The sequence below is a fragment of the Columba livia genome, chromosome 4, assembly GCF_036013475.1.
Source record: "Columba livia isolate bColLiv1 breed racing homer chromosome 4, bColLiv1.pat.W.v2, whole genome shotgun sequence".
NCBI lineage: Eukaryota > Metazoa > Chordata > Aves > Columbiformes > Columbidae > Columba > Columba livia.
Genome location: NC_088605.1, coordinates 32137240 through 32155611, shown reverse-complemented (window position 1 = coordinate 32155611; position 18372 = coordinate 32137240). Strand labels below are relative to the sequence as shown.

The following is an 18372-nucleotide window of genomic DNA, read 5'->3' as shown; positions in this document are numbered from 1 at the left end:
AGAAGGCCTGAGCCCAAGTAAACACCACAGAGTTGGCATCTGCATGAGACCACTGTACATTCATGGTTGGCTTTTTATTACTCTCTTACGTATACTCAGTGTTCAGCAGAACGGGATTTTGGTGAGTGCTCTGTCTCCCGTTGCCAAACTGTAGGACAGGGTCTCAATGTCTGGAGAAGCAGATACTGAGAAAGTGACCAGCAACAAAAACGTAGCTACAGTAACTTTTAAGAGCAACAGCACAGGAAAGTGAGGGAGTGATCAGGCAAGGCAGAAGCACCTGAGAAGCCACAACCAAGAAAGGGTCTCTGAACTAGGGATGCTGAGATTGGGGAGGTTGGAGCTGGGCCTCCATCCTGCCCCTGACAGGCTGAGAAACCCTGTTTTCCAAACAGGCTTTAACTACTACACCATAAGCTGAGAAGCAGAAATACCATTTTGAGAATATCCACTTACCTGTGCTAAAAATCTAACACTAACAATTCAAGTTTTAAAAAAGATAATTTCAGGTGACGTTTCCAATTTAGAAGTTATTTTAAAAGCATTTTCGGCATGCAGTGCTAAAAGCACCAAGAATCAAATCAGCTTTTTATTTACATCTGTCACATCACTGTGATATGCACCATCATGTCCTGGGGGTGCTCCAACACTCTCACACAACTGCTGCTCAACATTATGAGAAAAAGCCACAACATTCCATTGTATGTTCTTTGACAAAAAATAAAATGTAGTTGCTCTGGTTCTAACTCACATCAGATTTCACTCCTTCTGTAAATGAGTAAACAAAACTATATCAGTTTTGGCTGTTAAATCAGTCAGCAGCTTAGATATTTCACAAGGGCCCCACACTTGTAAATGAAAGAAAAAAAAAAGGCAAATAAACTATCTGTCACCTCTGCTATCAAGAGAGCTAATTCAAGTTTCTCTGGTTTGGGGAGGTATTTTTATACCTCCTAACATAAATAAACAAGACAGAAGGAAGCTCCAACACACCCAAGTTTTTGCCCAGGCTCTTACAACTGCAGGCTACACACACGGATGCTCAGCCCTCCACTTTCATCAATGCTGAATGTCTATAGCAAACATTGTTTGTAATGATCCCCTCCAAACGTGCATGATGAAAGTGCACATTTTGCAAATGACACCTCAGCCAATCTGCCCCATCTGCATGAGAGACAGCAAATGATTTCACTCTTCAGGCATTCAAAATAAAATGCACATGCGGCAAATTCCAAGCTGGCAGGAAAATCCAGTCATTAAAAAAGTGATTTGTTTTCTACATGTGCAAACACAAAGGCTCCATTTACTTCCATTGCCATTAAGAAAATGAACTGTTATATTTTTTTAAACAATCATAGCCAGCACATTTTGGAAATGTTTTAATTTCAAAAATACTAACTAGCAAATTAGAGTTTAAATAGCTTTTCTAAAGTGGTACCATTTTAGATACAGTTTTCTGATTGATGGCATCGCTTTCTCCTGCGGGAAAAGGTTTTACTGTCTTTTGTATATACTGTAGTGATGTCTGTTTCTTGCTGGAGTCACTTAATCAAAGAAGAAATCTAAACTATGTGAATTTTAAATAAGATTATATTCATTAATAAGAAGATACATTTTACATTCTGGGAGCCTGAAATAAACGCACATTTCTTTTAAAATTAGAAATGTATGGTCTCTGTCTTTCTGTGTTTCCCTATTTCTCTTCATGATCGGAAAAACAGAACAGCAAATAACAAAAATAGTAAACATAATTGATATAGCCCCATCCTAAGAAAGTTTGTAAACATGTTTAACTTTATACAGAACAAGTTGCTTAATTGAATTAATTGAGAATATTCCCAATGCAAAAATGCAAGCATGTGTGCAGTTATTTTTAGGATCAGGATATGTAAGGGTGATCTGTACAGAAAATAGAGCTATTCATTTTTTTCAAATCTCTTAATCTGCATCTATTTTTGTGGCTATAGCAACATCTGGTGGACAAACAGCAAAACATAAACCCTATGTGCTTCCATCATGTGATACAAATATATGTATTTTAAAACACAAACTATTTGATTGCTTTTGTTTTTTTAAACTTACCAAGTAAAAGCAACAATTTAACTTAGGCAATTCTTAATAACTTTAAATGTGTTACACTCCTTATAAAACGCTTTATATTCTTAACCAGAAGTGGTCAAGGCATCTTTGCTTCGTAACATACTAAAACACCACCTTTTCTTCTCCCATCTTACCTCTCAGGCAAGTGCCTGTGTACTTTGAAGTACTGGCCATGGTGTATCAATATATACTGGTCCACTTTGTCAAGAGTACACAAATACCCACAAATGCTAAGGTTGCATGATTAAGCAATCAAAAAATAAATTCTCAATCACAAATAACATTGTAAAGTTAGAGTTAAGAAAACAATAAAGAATTCCTGCATATTCGCTCTCCACAGAATCAAAGCCTAAAAAGAACCCAAAATAAAACCCCGAAATAACCAAAACATGGAAGGACAACTTAGCATGCAAGGGTGAAGGTGAGTGATCAGCCTGCTGACAGGCATGGGTTTTGCTTCACTCATTTTCTCTGTATTTTCTTCCAACTCGTATATAATTGCTCTCATTTTTCATGTTTCCTTTACTAAAATTTCTGCCTTGTAGGCATATCTTTAGAACTGGGGGGAAAAAACAAAAGTATTTAGTGATAAAATGAGAGTCAAATATAATTATAACTGTATTTGCTAAAATTGCTTGATGCTGAGGTTAGCTTCAAGTAATTTCAGATGTGTTGGAGATGTGAGAATGTAGAACAAAACACAAATATAATTGACCAAAATGTTTTAGCAGGGAACAAGCCATTGTATCTACCACTAAAAATGAGGACACAAACTAAGGAACAACCATTGTATTATCGGTTGTAAAATTCTAAGACAGTATTGAAAGGTTTCTAGAAGTCAGGCAATAATCTCTAGAAATGTGAGAACAGAAAACAGAATGTACTTGGGGGACTGGTAGGAGTCTGGCTAGGTATCTCGATCTTGTGTTTTGAAATCTGGATCTTCTCTGGTCCTTCTCATACAGTAAGATATGTGGGACACTTGCAACCTGACTGGATCAAGGCTTTACAAACATAGCACTTCCCTGATTGCAGCTCCATGCAGAGATCAGAAGTGGTCAGCAAGCTGGCTGTCACTGCCTGCAACTTTCTGTACTGCCTATTTTTTCAGCTTTTACTGGAAGAAATAATTGCAAGACGCAAGTTCCTGGGACTGGTAAGTCAATATATCAATAAAGTCACGTGCTGTCTACTACAGCAACACACCGTTTCAGGTTATCGACTTCCCAAACACTGATCAAGGACACAACTGTCTTTCACTGAAAAACTACAACAGAAGAAGACACTAGCATGGAAGTAGCATGCCAGAGACATAAAAAAAAGTGTTCTGAATTTAAACACACCAACAGCTCGATTCCAGCATTGCTTTTGCTGAGAAGCCCATGCCTCCTCCCAACTGCCTTCTCCCTAAAGCTCCAAAATCGAGGACTTGCCAAAATGTCCTGGAAGTCCATTACTGTTGCTTTCATTTCACATGGCAGCTGTAACTTCTCCATTTTCACAGATAAAATTATGGGGTTTGTCATATTAGGCACATAAATAGAAAAGCATTCTGGTGAGAAGTGCCAAGGACCTGGATCCAATCACAGTGTCTGTGGAAGACACCTGCAGTCATCCACAAATTCCAGGGTCAACCACTGGGACATTACACATGCAGAGTTTTATTACCTGGCCACAATTTCAGTCATTTTAAAGGCTTTCACATAACCATATACCATGCATATGGCTGTTGTAACAGATGCACTCCCCACCTCCTGTCCCTAAAGCAACAGACCAGTGTGAATATGCACACGCCCCTTGGTTGACAGACAGGGCCCCTGACCAATGAAACACCTTGGTTGAGAGAGGTTTCTGGACCACTACCATAACTGACCACAGCTGATTCAACTAAAGGTATAAATTGAGGCCACCAGAGACACTATTTGAGTTGGTCTTCCTCAGGACAGTGGGTCTGGTGGTTTATCCTCCATAGAGTGGGACACTAGCTAGGGAAATGTTTTTGAGAAGTAAGTCACCTTGTCTAATTGGTAAAGCAATCATCTAGGTACTTTTGAGAGTGCTTACTTTTGATGAGTGAGAAGATGCACATTTTGGATCATCATTGTAGAGTTTTAGGATCCCTTGAGTCTGAATCGGCTGTGTAGTAACTGAACTCCTAACCAGTAACCAAATCTGTGTTTTATAATGTTGCAGAGCTGAATGATTTTTTGACTAGCCCCGTTTCTAGTTGGTTTTTCCACTGAACAATTCTGCTTAGAATAAAGTCCATTTGGAGCTTACCACCTGTCTAAACTGACTTTTGAGGTGTCTCTCCAACACTCTAATTTCCTACTTGGAGAAGATACCTTTGGGGTGCTGGGAACTTGGAAAAATAGATCGGTAATGAAATCAGAAATGAAAAGGAAGCAAACCAATGCAAGCATCTCTGTATGCGTATGTGTTAAGATTAATTCCGTCTCATTTGACCAGCTAAAATAATCAGCAGACCGGCTTTGGGGCACAAAGCCTCCTGCATTAGTGTGAAGTAGAAACAACACAGTAAACATAAACTACTGCCCAAATTGGGAGTCTAATCACACATACCAGTAAGGCCATTCAACTAAGAAGAAGTAGTGATACTTCTTGAGAAGGTGGTAAGTTAACTGTGTGAGAGAAAGCTGGTTATACCCACGGGGGAAAGCCTGAGGTAGACTTCACTCTGTGGAATAACAACTGGCTAAAAGGATGGGGAAAAAAAAAGTCGTAAACCTCACTTTATCGGCAGTTTGGCGCGTTTCAGTGACTCGAGAGCTTCATTTCTCCAGCTTGTCCTCGCTTGAAGCTCCTGTTCCTGCATCAGCAAGGCCTGCCGCCCCTGGCAGAGGGCAGAGGGCTCTGCTGTGAGACCATGCGATGTGCCTGTAGCTGCACATGAACACGTTTTGCTACCACACACCAGAGGGGAAGCTGTAGGCGCTTGGGGCCTGCAGTCCTGCAAAGCGCCACAGCAACCGGTGGAGCCGAGCCAAGGGGAAGGTGCTGGGGGACACGCTCTGAAACGTAATTTTAAACTTTTCTTGGTTTATTTTTCCCCCACAATTCTGTGTGCAGGAAACACGGAGCGGAGGCTGCGGCGCTGCCGTCTGCCCCCTAGGGGGCGCGCGCTCAGGAAGTAAGGGAACGAGGGCGGACGAAGGTTGTCGCTCGGGGGCTTCCGTCCGTGCGCGGTACGCAGCTGGGCGTGTCCTCCCGCGCTCGCCGTCGCCCGACATGGCGGAGTACTCCTGCGTGAAATCCACCAAGCTCGTCCTCAAAGGGGCGAAACAGAAGAGGTGAGGGGTAGAGCGCGCTGCCCCCTGGCACTGCCCCCCGGCCTTTCTGCCCCGCCACTGCGGCAGCCGCCGCGCTGACAGACCCTGGCCGGTCTCCCCTGTGCTGCGTTGGTGTCGCGCCGGAGCCTGCAGTGGGGTGAGGCCGGGCCGTCCCGTCCCGTCCCGGGTGCGGGAACGGCCGGGGGTTCCGGGTTGTCAGCCCCTCGCTCCCGGCTGGTGTCACCGACCCGCTGCTGTGGGGCTGGGGAGCGGGACCGGGCGGGAGAGCTCGCCGTGGAACGGCCGGGTCGGAGACAGTTTCTTATTTCCTTTGTGTCTCCCTTTGCAGCAAGAAAAAGCACAAGGAGAAGAAAAGGAAAAGGGAAGAGGATGCGGCCGAGCAACTTGACATTGTTGGTGAGCTCCAGGAGTTATGTGGTAGTGCGGGAATTGTAGGGGAGGGCAAAAGCTGAGGAGATTGGTGTAGTGCTGTGTAAACTAAGTGTAGTCCCTGTAGAGATTTATAACTGTTCCTCACAACATGTTATTTGTATGTTGGGTTCCTCCTAGACCTCAGATGGAAATTCTGACACCAACAGAATGGATTTTCAACTTATGTTTTTAGCTTAAGATATGTTCTTATATAATCTCAAGCCACTTATCAGCTTGGATCTCCTTTTCTTCTTCTCCCCCCCTACCCCCAGCCCTGCACGGTGTTTGCTTCAGGAGGAGAGACTTTCTCTAGCACTGTAACGCTGAATGCATTTTATGTACATTACTTATATCTGTTACTATGACTTTAAAAATTAGTGATTGGATCTCCTATGCTTTCTGTGCTTACTCTGCCACTAGTTACTTTCTGACAGCCTTCTTTAGTTCACTCAAACCTTTGATCCTTTCAAGAGGAACAGGGTTTTGGTTAGTTTGTTTATTTGTTTTTAGTTTCACATACTTGCTTGACTGCTGTTATGTGTTCATTTTACAAATGTGCTACTGTTATTTGAAGCTGAAGACACAGACATTACCAGTAACAAAATATAACTTTACTGTTTCTTTTTTCATAAAATAAAAAGATCAAAGTGTGTGTACTCATGAGTGGTAACTTGCCAGACTATTGCCCTTTGGCTTTGTCATGTCCTTGATTGATCACAGCTCACTTCTCAAACAAAACCAGCTAAAAACTAACCATAAAGTCATGAGAGATGCAGATGTATACTGTAGTACAGCACACATTACTGGATAAATGTCATTTTTCTATTATGTATGTATAGGTGTAAGCTAAAGCAGCGCAAGGGAAAATCATCCTTGGTCCTGTGTTAAAACAAATTGTGATACAGGAGAAAATCAGTTGTTGTGTCTTACAATAGAAGAATGTTATGGATGTTCTACATTCTTTATTTAGCCAGATTTCAAAAGCTGGGAGAAATTTGGAAAATTCATACACCAGTCTACAAACCCTGACCGTATAGGACAAGACAATTAGCTCCATATGTTGTATAAACATAGGGGAGGATTATTTCTGCTGAAGGCAGATTGTTGTGCCAAATTTACCATGTCAAAAAAAGACATCATATTCCAATTAATTAAAAATAGTTATTATCTTAATCGGTAGAAAATACCTCTGAGACGGTACACCAAAAGAAAATTTTACTGTTAGAAAAATATAAAGGTAATAATTCTAATTTGTGCACCTGGGTAGGGCTACCTTTAACTTGGGTAGAATTATGTGGAGCTCAAACATTCAAACACAGATTAGTTAATCTCTTTGTGTTGGAAAATGTAATAATTTGATGTGACCTCAAACCTGCACGGAGCTGGTTCAGAGGAAAAAAAAAATACCTTCCTTGTGAGGTGCATTTTTGCTCGATCAACTGAATGGATCAACTTGCTCTATGGACTAACATGATAAAGGGATGAAGCACAAGAGCCTGTGACTGGGGATGGCAGGGAAGGTGCAACAGCAGGACTTCATTTCAGCAGCAACATCATTAAATTTGCTCTGTGGTATAATGTACAAAGATCTTGAGATGGCAATAGCAATTGTATCTTTAGAATTTCAAATCTCAGAGAAGATACCGAAATATCTCTTGACCACTGCAATCAGAAGTTGTAATTACTCTAACTGTCATGGTTTTGTATTTTAGGAAACTGGTGGGCTGTCAGTAATTTTGGTGAAATTACAGGAACTATAGCTATAGAAATGGATAAAGGAGCTTACATCCATGCCCTCGACAATGGCTTGTTTACACTTGGAGCACCACATAAAGGTTTGTTTCGGGAAACTTGGAATGAAGCAGGTTTAGTAATGAAAGGCATAAAAGAATAAAAGTAGCATCACTTCAAGGCAGGCAGTTTTATAGCTAGAAGCAGTTTATTACAAATAATGCAATAATCCTAGTTGTACCATGCAGATGATTTAAACCTAATGACTACCAATCAGTTTCACTTACTTAGTTTCTTGCTGTTTTATGTGTACAATAAATTGAACTACTTTGAGGATGATCACCTGTTAAAGGCCATACCACTTACTGGATAAGAAGCAGTATAGCTTTTATTAAATACCATAAAATCTTTATGATGTCAGTTGAAGAGGGAAACTCGAGGCATATGATTTTCAAGCCTTATTGCAGCATCCTCATCTTAATATACTTGTTTTGTTGCTGCACAAGTGGGCTGTTAATGTGGCAGGATAATTAGCTTGTCCTTACTTTGAATTTGAGGGCCATCCATCAGACAAGGACTATGTCAGAAGCCTGACAGTGTGTTTCACCTCCAGGGAAAGATCAAAACAACAGTGGCATTATCTCACTTTGGTTTTGAGGGGTGGAGAGGCTAGTAGCATTTAGGATACCGAGTTAGTATTACGGTTCAGCTATGGTAACATTTTGTTATGGAAAAAATAGCATTACAAGGAGATTGAGGTTTTCAAAGCCACCTGGAGAATTACAAAATATTCTTGGCTGTAAATTTCTTGACACAAGGATTGTCTTTATTTTCTGTCTTGTTCAAAGCACTCTAAATCTATGAATGTGAATAATGAGCACCTACATTGCTTTTAGAAAAGTGAATAGTTGAAAAAAGAATTTGTATAGAAAGTAAGTATTGCAGCTTTCTGTAGTATTTAGCAATGGCTTTGTTTTTTTGAAACTGCAATATTAACAGGTTAAAATATATTTAATACCTCATACCTAACTAATGGAAAATTCATTCCACAGATGATGAAGGCCCTAGTCCCCCTGAACAGTTTACAGCAGTAAAGTTGTCTGATACAAGGTAATTACTGTAACAAAATGTTACAAGTTTTGATACTTGTTATGCTTGTTTCTCGCGTGAATACACGTTTTAATATTCTCTTGAAATACATTATCTGCTAAGAATGTATCTGTGATGTGTTGGATATTGTGAGTTGCTTGAATTGAAAATATTCTTTATTGTTTTCCTGCATTTTCTCTTTGAGGATTGCTCTGAAGTCTGGTTATGGCAAATACCTTGGTATAAATTCAGATGGACTTGTTATTGGACGTTCAGATGCAATAGGATCAAGAGAGCAATGGGAACCTGTCTTCCAAGATGTAAGCTGCTTGGAATAATTCATTTTATGTTTCTAACATTTGACTGTATTTTGATTTCATCTATATTGATATTATTTGTCTGTGTAGTAAAAGCCTTTTGCAATCTGTTCCATATTGTAACTTTTAGTCTTCTGTTTTCCCAACTGTAATGCATTTACTACAATCAGAAGTTCTTAAAATACCTCAAGTTACTGCATTTTGGCAGCTATAAGCATCTTAAGAATACAGGAGCCAGCAAGTCGTCTGGCTAGCTATTGAAGTGTTCATGTAGAAAAGAATAAAACACATTTATGGAGTTTTGTGGTGTATTGTAAAGGCTAAATGTTATGAATCAAGGACTACATGCAAACTCTTTATTCTAACACTATGTGGTATTGTTTCTGCAGAAGAAAATGGCATTACTGGCAGCAAATAGCCGCTTTATTAGGTGTAATGAAGAGGGAGACATAGAAGCCAAAAGCAAAACTGCAGGGGAAGAAGAAATGATAAAGGTAATCTATGACTTCTATAATTAATACAGAGTTAGCATGGATATTCAAAAAAACAGGTGTCTGTGTGCTACAATTTAGTGTTAATATAGTTAATTTTTTTTTCTATAAGCTGTCAAATGATTTGGCCACAAGAAATGCAGCTCTGGAAGTCATTTGTCTAAACTGCGATGCTTCCAGTAGCAATACAAAGCTATTCTACCACTATGGAAGGGCAAGATGTTGGGGGCAGGACCATCTCTATGATATTCCAGATAGTTCTGAACAACTTGGTACAAGAGAGATTAATTACGACTGCGGCGGGGACAGAGAAGTGTTTATCACAATGATGCAGAAGAGATCTTTTAAGTGAGAGATCTAAAACTATCTTGACTTTATCTGGATATGGAAAGTATATCTGTGCTTCCAAATAGAGATACTTGTCTACTAATCAAAGCAAAAATATTTTTAAGACAGTCTCTGAAAAAGGCATTTTACCCCTTGTAAAGTGAAGAACTGTAATGGTGCTGCTTTGAGATGAAGAGGATTGTTTTACAGTAGTATCAAGGATTGCACTTAGTATTTCCCATACTTCGTGCAGTTGTTGCTTTTATTATAGTTTTCTCCAGCTGTGAATTAAACAATTTGAAAGCTATGAACTTAAAGTCACTGTGACTCTCATTCTGTTGTGAAGGGTGTATTGTTGTCATTTTCTGGTTTGTTTTGTTTTTCTCTCAATTACTAGATTCGTACTTGTGCTGAAAGAGAAGCTAAGGAGAAAGATGATGTTCCACAAGAAGACAAAGGAAATGTTAAACAGTGTGAAATCAATTACGTGTATGTAGTTTAGAGCTGTTACCAGGCTCAAGTACCTTTTCATTTCTCTTTGGGGCTGCCTTTGGTGGAAGGGCCAAACTCCCAGCAGGACAGGGGAACAAAACAGGATGAGAAAGCTCATGGGTTGGGATAAGGACAGGGAGATTATGTACCAGTTACTGTTACAGGCAAAACAGACAACTTGTGGAAAATCAGTTAAATTTCTTACCCTTTAAAGCACATTTAGGGAGTGAGAAACAAAGACAAAAGTCTTGCCATCTACACCCAAAACACTTGCTCCCTGATTTGTCATGCTAGCAGTTAAAGAAGGGGCTCTTTAGAACTTGTAAACATGTCATGCCAGTCATGTAGGGCTCATTCTCACCTAGACTGCCAAAAAAAAACCCCAAATAGTTTTCACCTACAGAACTCTTAGTTACAATATATATACTGTGTTGGTTTGCTGTATTTTATTAGGCCAGTTGCCTCCTGCATAACAGAAGTTAAGATTCTTATTGGAACTGTTGTTATATTCAAACACAAAACTTGAAAGAAATTACACTCTTTACATTTTTTCCCCCCCCTTACAGAAAGAAATTCCAAAGCTTTCAAGACAAAAAGCTTAAAATAAGCAAAGAAGATACAAAAGCCCTCAGAAAAGCCAGGAAAGAAGGCACTTTTCATGAAATGCTGCTTGACAGGTACTTCGGAATACAAGAAATAATGTACCGATTGAAAAAGTATAGGGAGGTGGAATTACAGTAAACTTGGGGTACAAAAGAAAGCCAGATTTCAGGGTTATGGGGTGTTGAGCATTTCCTCCCTGGCCAGTGCTCTGCCTGAGTTCTGTGGTTGGCTTTTTGTTGTTGTTCTAAATTTTCTACTTCTCTAGCTAAAGTTTGCAGGTTTGGATTTACTCAGAAATCTTTCGAAAAATCTCTTAACTAGGTTGTTAAATTTGTTTAGTATGGAAGAGCTGAGAGAAATCTTTTTAATAACAAAAATTAAGCTAATTTTTAACACTTCCAGTATTTGTGGCACCACAGTATTCTGGAGATGGGAATGCTGAATTTTAAAGAGAAATAGCATTTCTTAAGAGCAGTCTTCATGTTATCTAGTGAGAATATTGTTTTTCTTCCCTGAGCTGAGACTATAGAAGCTGTCTTGAATTTTTAAAACATTTTGTATCAGTATACAGTATAAATATTTGCATTAATTCAGTGGGTGAAAATGCAGAAGACTATCTTATAATTGCAAGCGATGTGATAACACTCTTAGGCCATCAGTGTCAGTTTCAAATCATGCTGAGTCTGAACTGCATTCCTCAGGATGGACAACATGCAATTCATGATGATTTGAAGGGAAAGACAAGGTTAACTTTAGACTTTGCAGTTCTAGCTCTTAATAAACAAGTGCAAATTGGTGTTAGGCTTTTATATGTGCTTTGAAGTTCAGTTTAAGAAAAATTGCTTTCAATGCTTCCTTGATGCTCTGAGGCAGATGGAACACACAGATGTAATCATATTTGGTCTTAATCTAAATCTTGTTTCATTATTCTTTCCATACAGGAGAGCAAAAGTGAAGGCGGATAGATACTGCAAGTGACAACCAGCTGGTCCATTTTCTTCTGCATCTTTGACAGGGTCAAATTGAAAACAAGAGTAAAATGTTTTATAATTTATTTTTCATTGAAGGTGTTTTGCTGATGTTTTTATTACCTTATTTTTAAAGCATTGCCTGAGAGCTACAGTGAAGCATCAAACTGATGTTGTCTTTCAGTAATGAATACTATTAAGTTTACTCTAAAACTACACCCTGTTGAAATAGGGAAATTATTATTTAATGGAGAAGAAATTGACCCCCTGAATGTTCCAGGGTTGATGAAAGGAATCTGAACTTAAAGACAGGGCAGAAGACATTAAGAGCAGAAGAGAAAGACTGTGAAGTTCAAAAGTAAAATGTCGTTAACCCATTGAACCATCAAGAAATACATAACTGTATTGAACAAGAAGAAGTAACTGAAAATGCATCTCTTAGAACACATTCTGCCACATCCTGAGTAGGACATCTGTGGAGCCATCAGGTGAGGACTGGCCCAGAAGGTACAGGGTCTGTAAAACTATGTTCAGAACAGCCCCACTGTTCAAGTTGGTGAATGGCATAATATGTGTGCTGGAAAAAGTGTTGACGAGCCACAAGAACCGTATTACAAATGAAAATGCTGGTGCTTCATAAAATAGCTCTTCTGTGTTAGCAGGCTGCTTACTTTGCAAACTTGGTGGTTTTCCTACGGCATGGACTTCAATTAAAACAGCAGGGACTCTTTTTAAGGTCGTAGTATAATATGCATTCCTAGGATCTCATATAAAATACAGTTACCCCATCTGTTCTGATTACCAAGAAGCGTTTCAGTAACAGCCTCTCCATAGGAACTACCTCAGAACAATTGCTTACTCTCTTCACAGCTTCTCTAATAGGTGTCACAAAGATTACTTGTAACAATGTTGGGTATTTTTATGGCAATCATTTGAATTGTCTCTGTGGAGTTTCTCTTACCTGTCAGTTTGAACTGTACACATAGTTCAAAACTGTATTCTTTTGCAATATAATGGTGTGTATAAAAAGAACACAAGAATGGACCAATAAAGTCTAGTCAGTAATGGCAATTGAAATCAGTCTAATTTTATAGGCTGTTGGTCTTGAGGAGGAAGCACCAAGAATTTAAGTACATCATAATTGTTTAAATCCTGTAGTGACTTTTCAGTGTGAAAAGTAATTACAGCTGGTTAGGAAAGGCTAGCTAAGCTTAGTAATAAAAGCTTTCATTTTTCATACAGATTTTATGGAACCAAAAGAATTAAAACTCCACAGGCTGGGCACATTCATGATGTAACATAGGGATTCTTAGAAATGTGTGCTTCTAGAAAAGCAAACAAAAATCCAAACCTTCCCCTCATGGCATTTTTAAGCTTTTCCTTACTCAGCTCTATCCAGCTGAGTAGAGAGATTTTTGCCACTGGGCTTTTCTCCCTAAGGCGGCAGCACTCCCTCTTTTATATATGCTAAACCTACTATTCATTTAAGACCTATTTTACAAGAATAGGCATACTCACTAATTCTTGCAGGAATGGCTGTTTTGGAATTAGTTTCTTTTCTTCCAATTTTAGCTTTTTCTGCAAAGGGAGATACTAAATGAGAAATCAAAATGCCCCCTCTGGGGAGTGGTTTGTGCAGCAGTACTGGGATAGTGGCCAAATCCGTGGAGATGTTTCCTGTCATTCCAGCTGCTGCTTAATGCTGATAAAAGTTCTATCAGAATGTGGAGGAGTTAAATAAAAGCAAGGTCTATGCTGAATGAAAAAAAATTACTAAAATGAAATTATCAAATGAGAATTTTTCCTTCCATTTTTAGAGGTACAAAGGACCTCTCTGTAGTTGTAGTTTTATTGTTTGTTTTGTTTGTTTTAAAAACAAATTATTTTTTTAAAGGAGAATTGTCTTTTTTCCCATATCTTGTCACTTATCTAAATAATGTATTTCAGGATATACTGTTAACAAAAAGATAATAGGATCTGATCGGTTCAGATGGTTATGGAAAGTGATCAAATGCTTGACCTTTTTACCAGTTCATTGGCTTCATTTTAAAGTTTTCACAGACTATTTCTAGTTCTAGGGCAAAACTTTGAGTTTACTCTTTAAGCCTACCACATAGCAGGAATGACTGAAAATTATCTTTCTTTCCAAATAGTTTCTATAACTACACATTCTTTCAAAGCAATCAATTGCTGAGAGTATGAATGTTTGTAGTGAGACTCTGCATTGAAACATTTGCAAACAGAAGCTGTAATTAGCAGAACTGATCTTTGAATCTAGTTTAAGTATCTCCAGAGTTCTATTAAAATTCCCTCGTATATCAATAACCCAGTTATAAAATCGTATTAACTGTACCACTTGTGAATATTGGGCTTATACTAAGGGTATATAAAATACCACTGGTAAGCTATTTGCTATGTAGCTTTAGCCCTGGGAAACAGGGTTATACAATTATGTGGTCCAGAGGTCCTGGCTTTTAGTCATCTTTAGAGAGAATAGTTAGGTTTTCCAGGTAACTCTGTGTATAACTTGATTGCTTTCAAATAAAAACAGACATCCCATTAGTCAGAGCCATGCAGGTGTAGTGTGCGGCTGACTTTTTAGCAACAGCAGAAATGGTCAAGCAGATGATACCAATTGTATATGTAGCTTAGAAGCTTTTGAATTGCAGTGTGTGTCCATATGCTCTGTGACTCAGTTTTTTTAAAGAGGGCTGTGCTACCATTTCCACAGTGAGTAAAAGGACATATTTTGAGTTCCTGTATTGTTGGAAAAGGTGCATTGAGCATGCCCAGGAGGTCTGGAAGAAGTATGAGTGCTGAATTTGCAGGGAGAAGGCCAAAAGCTATAAGTAAATAGATGTTTGTTGGCAAATGCTCCTGGCCAGAGTCTGAGGAATTCTTGAATGAAAATATAGCATAGCTTTGGATTGTGCTATCACAGAAAAAAAAATGTAATTCATTTTTCCTCAGAGCTCCTCAGTTTGGTGTAGGACTGGGGATTAGGGCTCATTAAGTAGTTCTGGTAGGTACCATGCTGCATGTCCCTCCCCAGAAATGTAAGTGATCTGATGCACATCCATTGCAACATTACAGACCTGAAACTGTCCTACTACCAGCACTCCAAAAACACTGGGAAGGAGGCAGCATCACAAGGAGCAGGCTCTGGGCCAGCGTAATTATTTATTGGGCTGTTCGTTGCAGGTGTCATTGGCCCATTATCCAGTGTGAATCGTAAATGCATCTGAAGTGAATGATGATGGCTGAAGTAGACTGATGTTACAGCATCTGTTTTTCCTTTCACAAATATATTTTTAAAATAAAATCATGTCTGGTAGAACTCATAAAAATGATTACTCAAACACGGAGCTGGAAGCAGAGCAGAAGTCTGCTGTGCTGGTGGAAAGCATGCTGAAATGAGTCCTCAGAATCCAAAGAAGAGCCCTAGAAAGGAGTTTTCCATTTCTTGTTTATCGATGTAAATAGGAGAATGCAAGGTGTAGGCACTACAAGCAGTTCTAAGTGATAGAAAAATGGAACTGAGAGGCAGGTTTGTTACAGAGCTAGGAAGAAGGGAAGCAAAAAGATGCCAGGCCGAATGAAATGAAACTGTCCCCAATACAAGGGGAAGTGAGGCCAGTATCTAGTGGAGTGCCTCAGGGGTCAGTACTGGGGCCAATATTATTCAATATATTCATTAACGATTTAGACGAGGGAATAGAGTGTACTATCAGCAAGTTTGCTGATGACACTAAGCTGGGAGGAGTGGCTGACACACCAGAAGGCTGTGCTGACATCCAGCGGGACCTGGACAGGCTGGAGAGTTGGGCGGGGAATAACCTGATGAAATTTAACAAGGGAAAGTGTAGAGTCCTGCATCTGGGCAGGAACAACCCCAGGTTCCAGTACAGGTTGGGAAATTACATATTAGAGAGCAGTGTAGGGGAAAGGGACCTGGGGGTCCTGGTGGACAACAGGATGACCATGAGTCAGCACTGTGCCCTTGTGGCCAGGAAGGCCAATGGCATCCTGGGGTGTATTAGAAGGGGGGTGGTTAGTAGATCGAGAGAGGTCCTCCTTCCCCTCTACTCTGCCCTGGTGAGACCACATCTGGAATATTGTGTCCAGTTCTGGGCCCCTCAGTTCAAGAAGGACAGGGAACTGCTGGAGAGGGTCCAGCGTAGGGCAACGAAGATGATTAAGGGAGTGGAGCATCTCCCTTATGAAGAAAGGCTGAGGGAGCTGGGTCTCTTTAGTTTGGAGAAGAGGAGACTAAGGGGGGACCTCATTAATGTTTATAAATATATAAAGGGTGAGTGCCATGAGGATGGAGCCAGGCTCTTCTCGGTGGCAAACAATGATAGGACAAGGGGTAATGGGATCAAGCTGGAACACAAGAGGTTCCGCTTAAATTTGAGAAGAAACTTCTTCTCAGTGAGGGTGACAGAACACTGGAACAGGCTGCCCAGGGGGGTTGTGGAGTCTCCTTCTCTGGAGACATTCAAAACCCGCCTGGACATGTTCCTGTATGACCTCACCTAGGCGTTCCTGCTCCAGCAGGGGGATTGGACTAGATGATCTTTTGAGGTCCCTTCCAATCCCAAACATACTGTGATACTGTGAAGTACTGGAGTTAGCAAGGGACTGGCTGCTCCATGGGGACTAAAGACAGTACAGTAGCAATGGGATTGCCCTCTGTGTTGGGACTCACGGTACGCTAGAATCTTGCTAAATACAGTGTCCTGAAATAACACAGAAGCAGGGGTCTAGGGAAGTTTAGTCCCAGAAAAAGGAAATAGAAGGTATGACGAAACAGTGAAGCTCAGTAGGTGTCTTAAACTGTTGCCATAAGGAGTCCATTGGGGTATTTTCCCACTGGAAGCAATCATGGAGTCTTCTTGGTGATACCTGGCAGTAGTGTTAGCACAATGAGCTTTAATTTAACTGAAATGGAGAGAAAAGGGGAAGTAATTTGTGCAGCCTGGACTTCTGGAAGAAGCAACAGAACTGGGTAGTATCAATACAGTGTTGGATGGATGTGTGAGAAAGCAGAAGGGTGGACGTTTGAAGTACTGGTATCAGTGACACCAGCTGTTAGGTAGGACAGTTAACGAGCAGTTAACACTGCACATCTTAAGCAGCTTTCTTCTTCTGCCTTAACCTAGATTTCACTGACAGAAGAAACCTAGGCAATAAAATGGAGTGCCTGAAGTACTGACGTGGAGCCTGGAGGTGAGGCGTTCTGATAGAGCACAGCAGGATAGCCATAGTGAGAGAAACACAGGTATTGAGAAATACAGGTACTAGAGGATGTTAACTATTCCAGAAACTTAGGATTTCTTTACTGGTGAATGAGCTAAACCGAAAGTGTGAAGAGGCTTTAAAAAATTAAGCTGTGAATGTGTACCATGGTATAATTTTTTTTCCTTCAGAGCATTCAGCAAGAGTTTGTAATATTCCAAAGTCCTCTATTTCCTGCTGGTAAAAATGTCCTAAGGACAGTAAAGCATCTAAGAACCTGTCTGCTCCAGAAAATAAATCTGAGCAAAAGAGGCTGAAGATGTTTAGCAAGTAACGGGACCAACTTTATCTGGCAATTTCTTACCATAGACCATAATACTATCTTCTAGTACCTACAAGTAAATATAAAATTACTGTCTCACAGGTATGTTTTCAATTAAAAAAAAAGGCTGGGGCCTATAGAAACTGCTTGATTTCTATTTTCTATTTCAGAAAGACACTCTCATTGAAATATCAAGGTTTTTCCTGTTAATGCTGCAATTTTTCTCATTTCCTAAATTCCCTGATGGGTTCTGTATCTTTTTCTACCAGTGCTTAATGCTTTTCTGCCTTGGTCTCTAAAGCTCTTTGCAATTCCCATCTTAAGTTCTGAGCCGATTCCTTCCTACACACCGCAGCACACCCTTCCTTTGCCCAGGGCTTTCCCACCTCACAATGCATTTCTCATATCCTTTCCTATTAATTTCTGCAATGCCATGCAATGTTCCAGTCAGCCAGCTGCCAAAGACTTCCCTTCGTTTTCTTCCCACCCCTGGTTTGTTTAAAGAGAGTTAACTGCACATGGAATTAAGTCACGACATGAAAGACTGTTGCTGCTTTTCTGTGTGTCTAATAACACGACATATCTTGGGCAGTGTGTGAAGCACAAGACATGAACTAAAATACAGGCATCCTGGAAGGTTTTTAGTATTTATTCATGGTGCTTCCAACAATTGTTGGTAATGTATACACTCGTTATACATTCATTTGCTCACACTAAAATTATACCTATTTGGAATACACACCTTATTCGGCTGCTGGCTTGTACTTGATATTGCAACAAATACACTACTTAGGTATCGTAGTGAATAAATAATAAGCAACAAGCTTAGATGCATCTCAAACTCTGTCTTTCTCATATTAGACTGTCTCTCCAGTTGCTCGTTTCCTAGGGTCTTCAGACAAGGAGAAACTCCTTCCTAAAGAAGGGCACCTTTCATTACCATAAAACCTGCCTAAAAAGTCTCCCAAGGCC

General features: G+C 39.9%; 1 protein-coding gene and 1 long non-coding RNA gene across 2 annotated transcripts in view; one reads left to right on the top strand and one right to left on the bottom strand.

Annotated features, from left to right (window-relative positions):
- Positions 1 to 5202, bottom strand: part of LOC110357842 (uncharacterized) — a 136142-nt gene extending 130940 nt beyond the window's left edge. The window contains exon 1 of the long non-coding RNA XR_002411756.2: positions 4854 to 5202. This is a non-coding gene — a long non-coding RNA (uncharacterized LOC110357842). The remainder of the gene's footprint in view (positions 1 to 4853) is intronic.
- FRG1 (FSHD region gene 1) lies at positions 5196 to 12911 on the top strand. Its single transcript, XM_005501176.3, has 9 exons — positions 5196 to 5411; positions 5740 to 5807; positions 7535 to 7657; positions 8606 to 8663; positions 8848 to 8962; positions 9349 to 9453; positions 10175 to 10266; positions 10836 to 10946; positions 11814 to 12911. The coding sequence occupies exons 1-9, from the start codon at positions 5350 to 5352 to the stop codon at positions 11848 to 11850; spliced, it is 771 nt and encodes a 256-aa protein (XP_005501233.1). The 5' UTR covers positions 5196 to 5349; the 3' UTR covers positions 11851 to 12911.
- The last annotated feature ends 5461 nt before the right edge of the window (positions 12912 to 18372 follow it).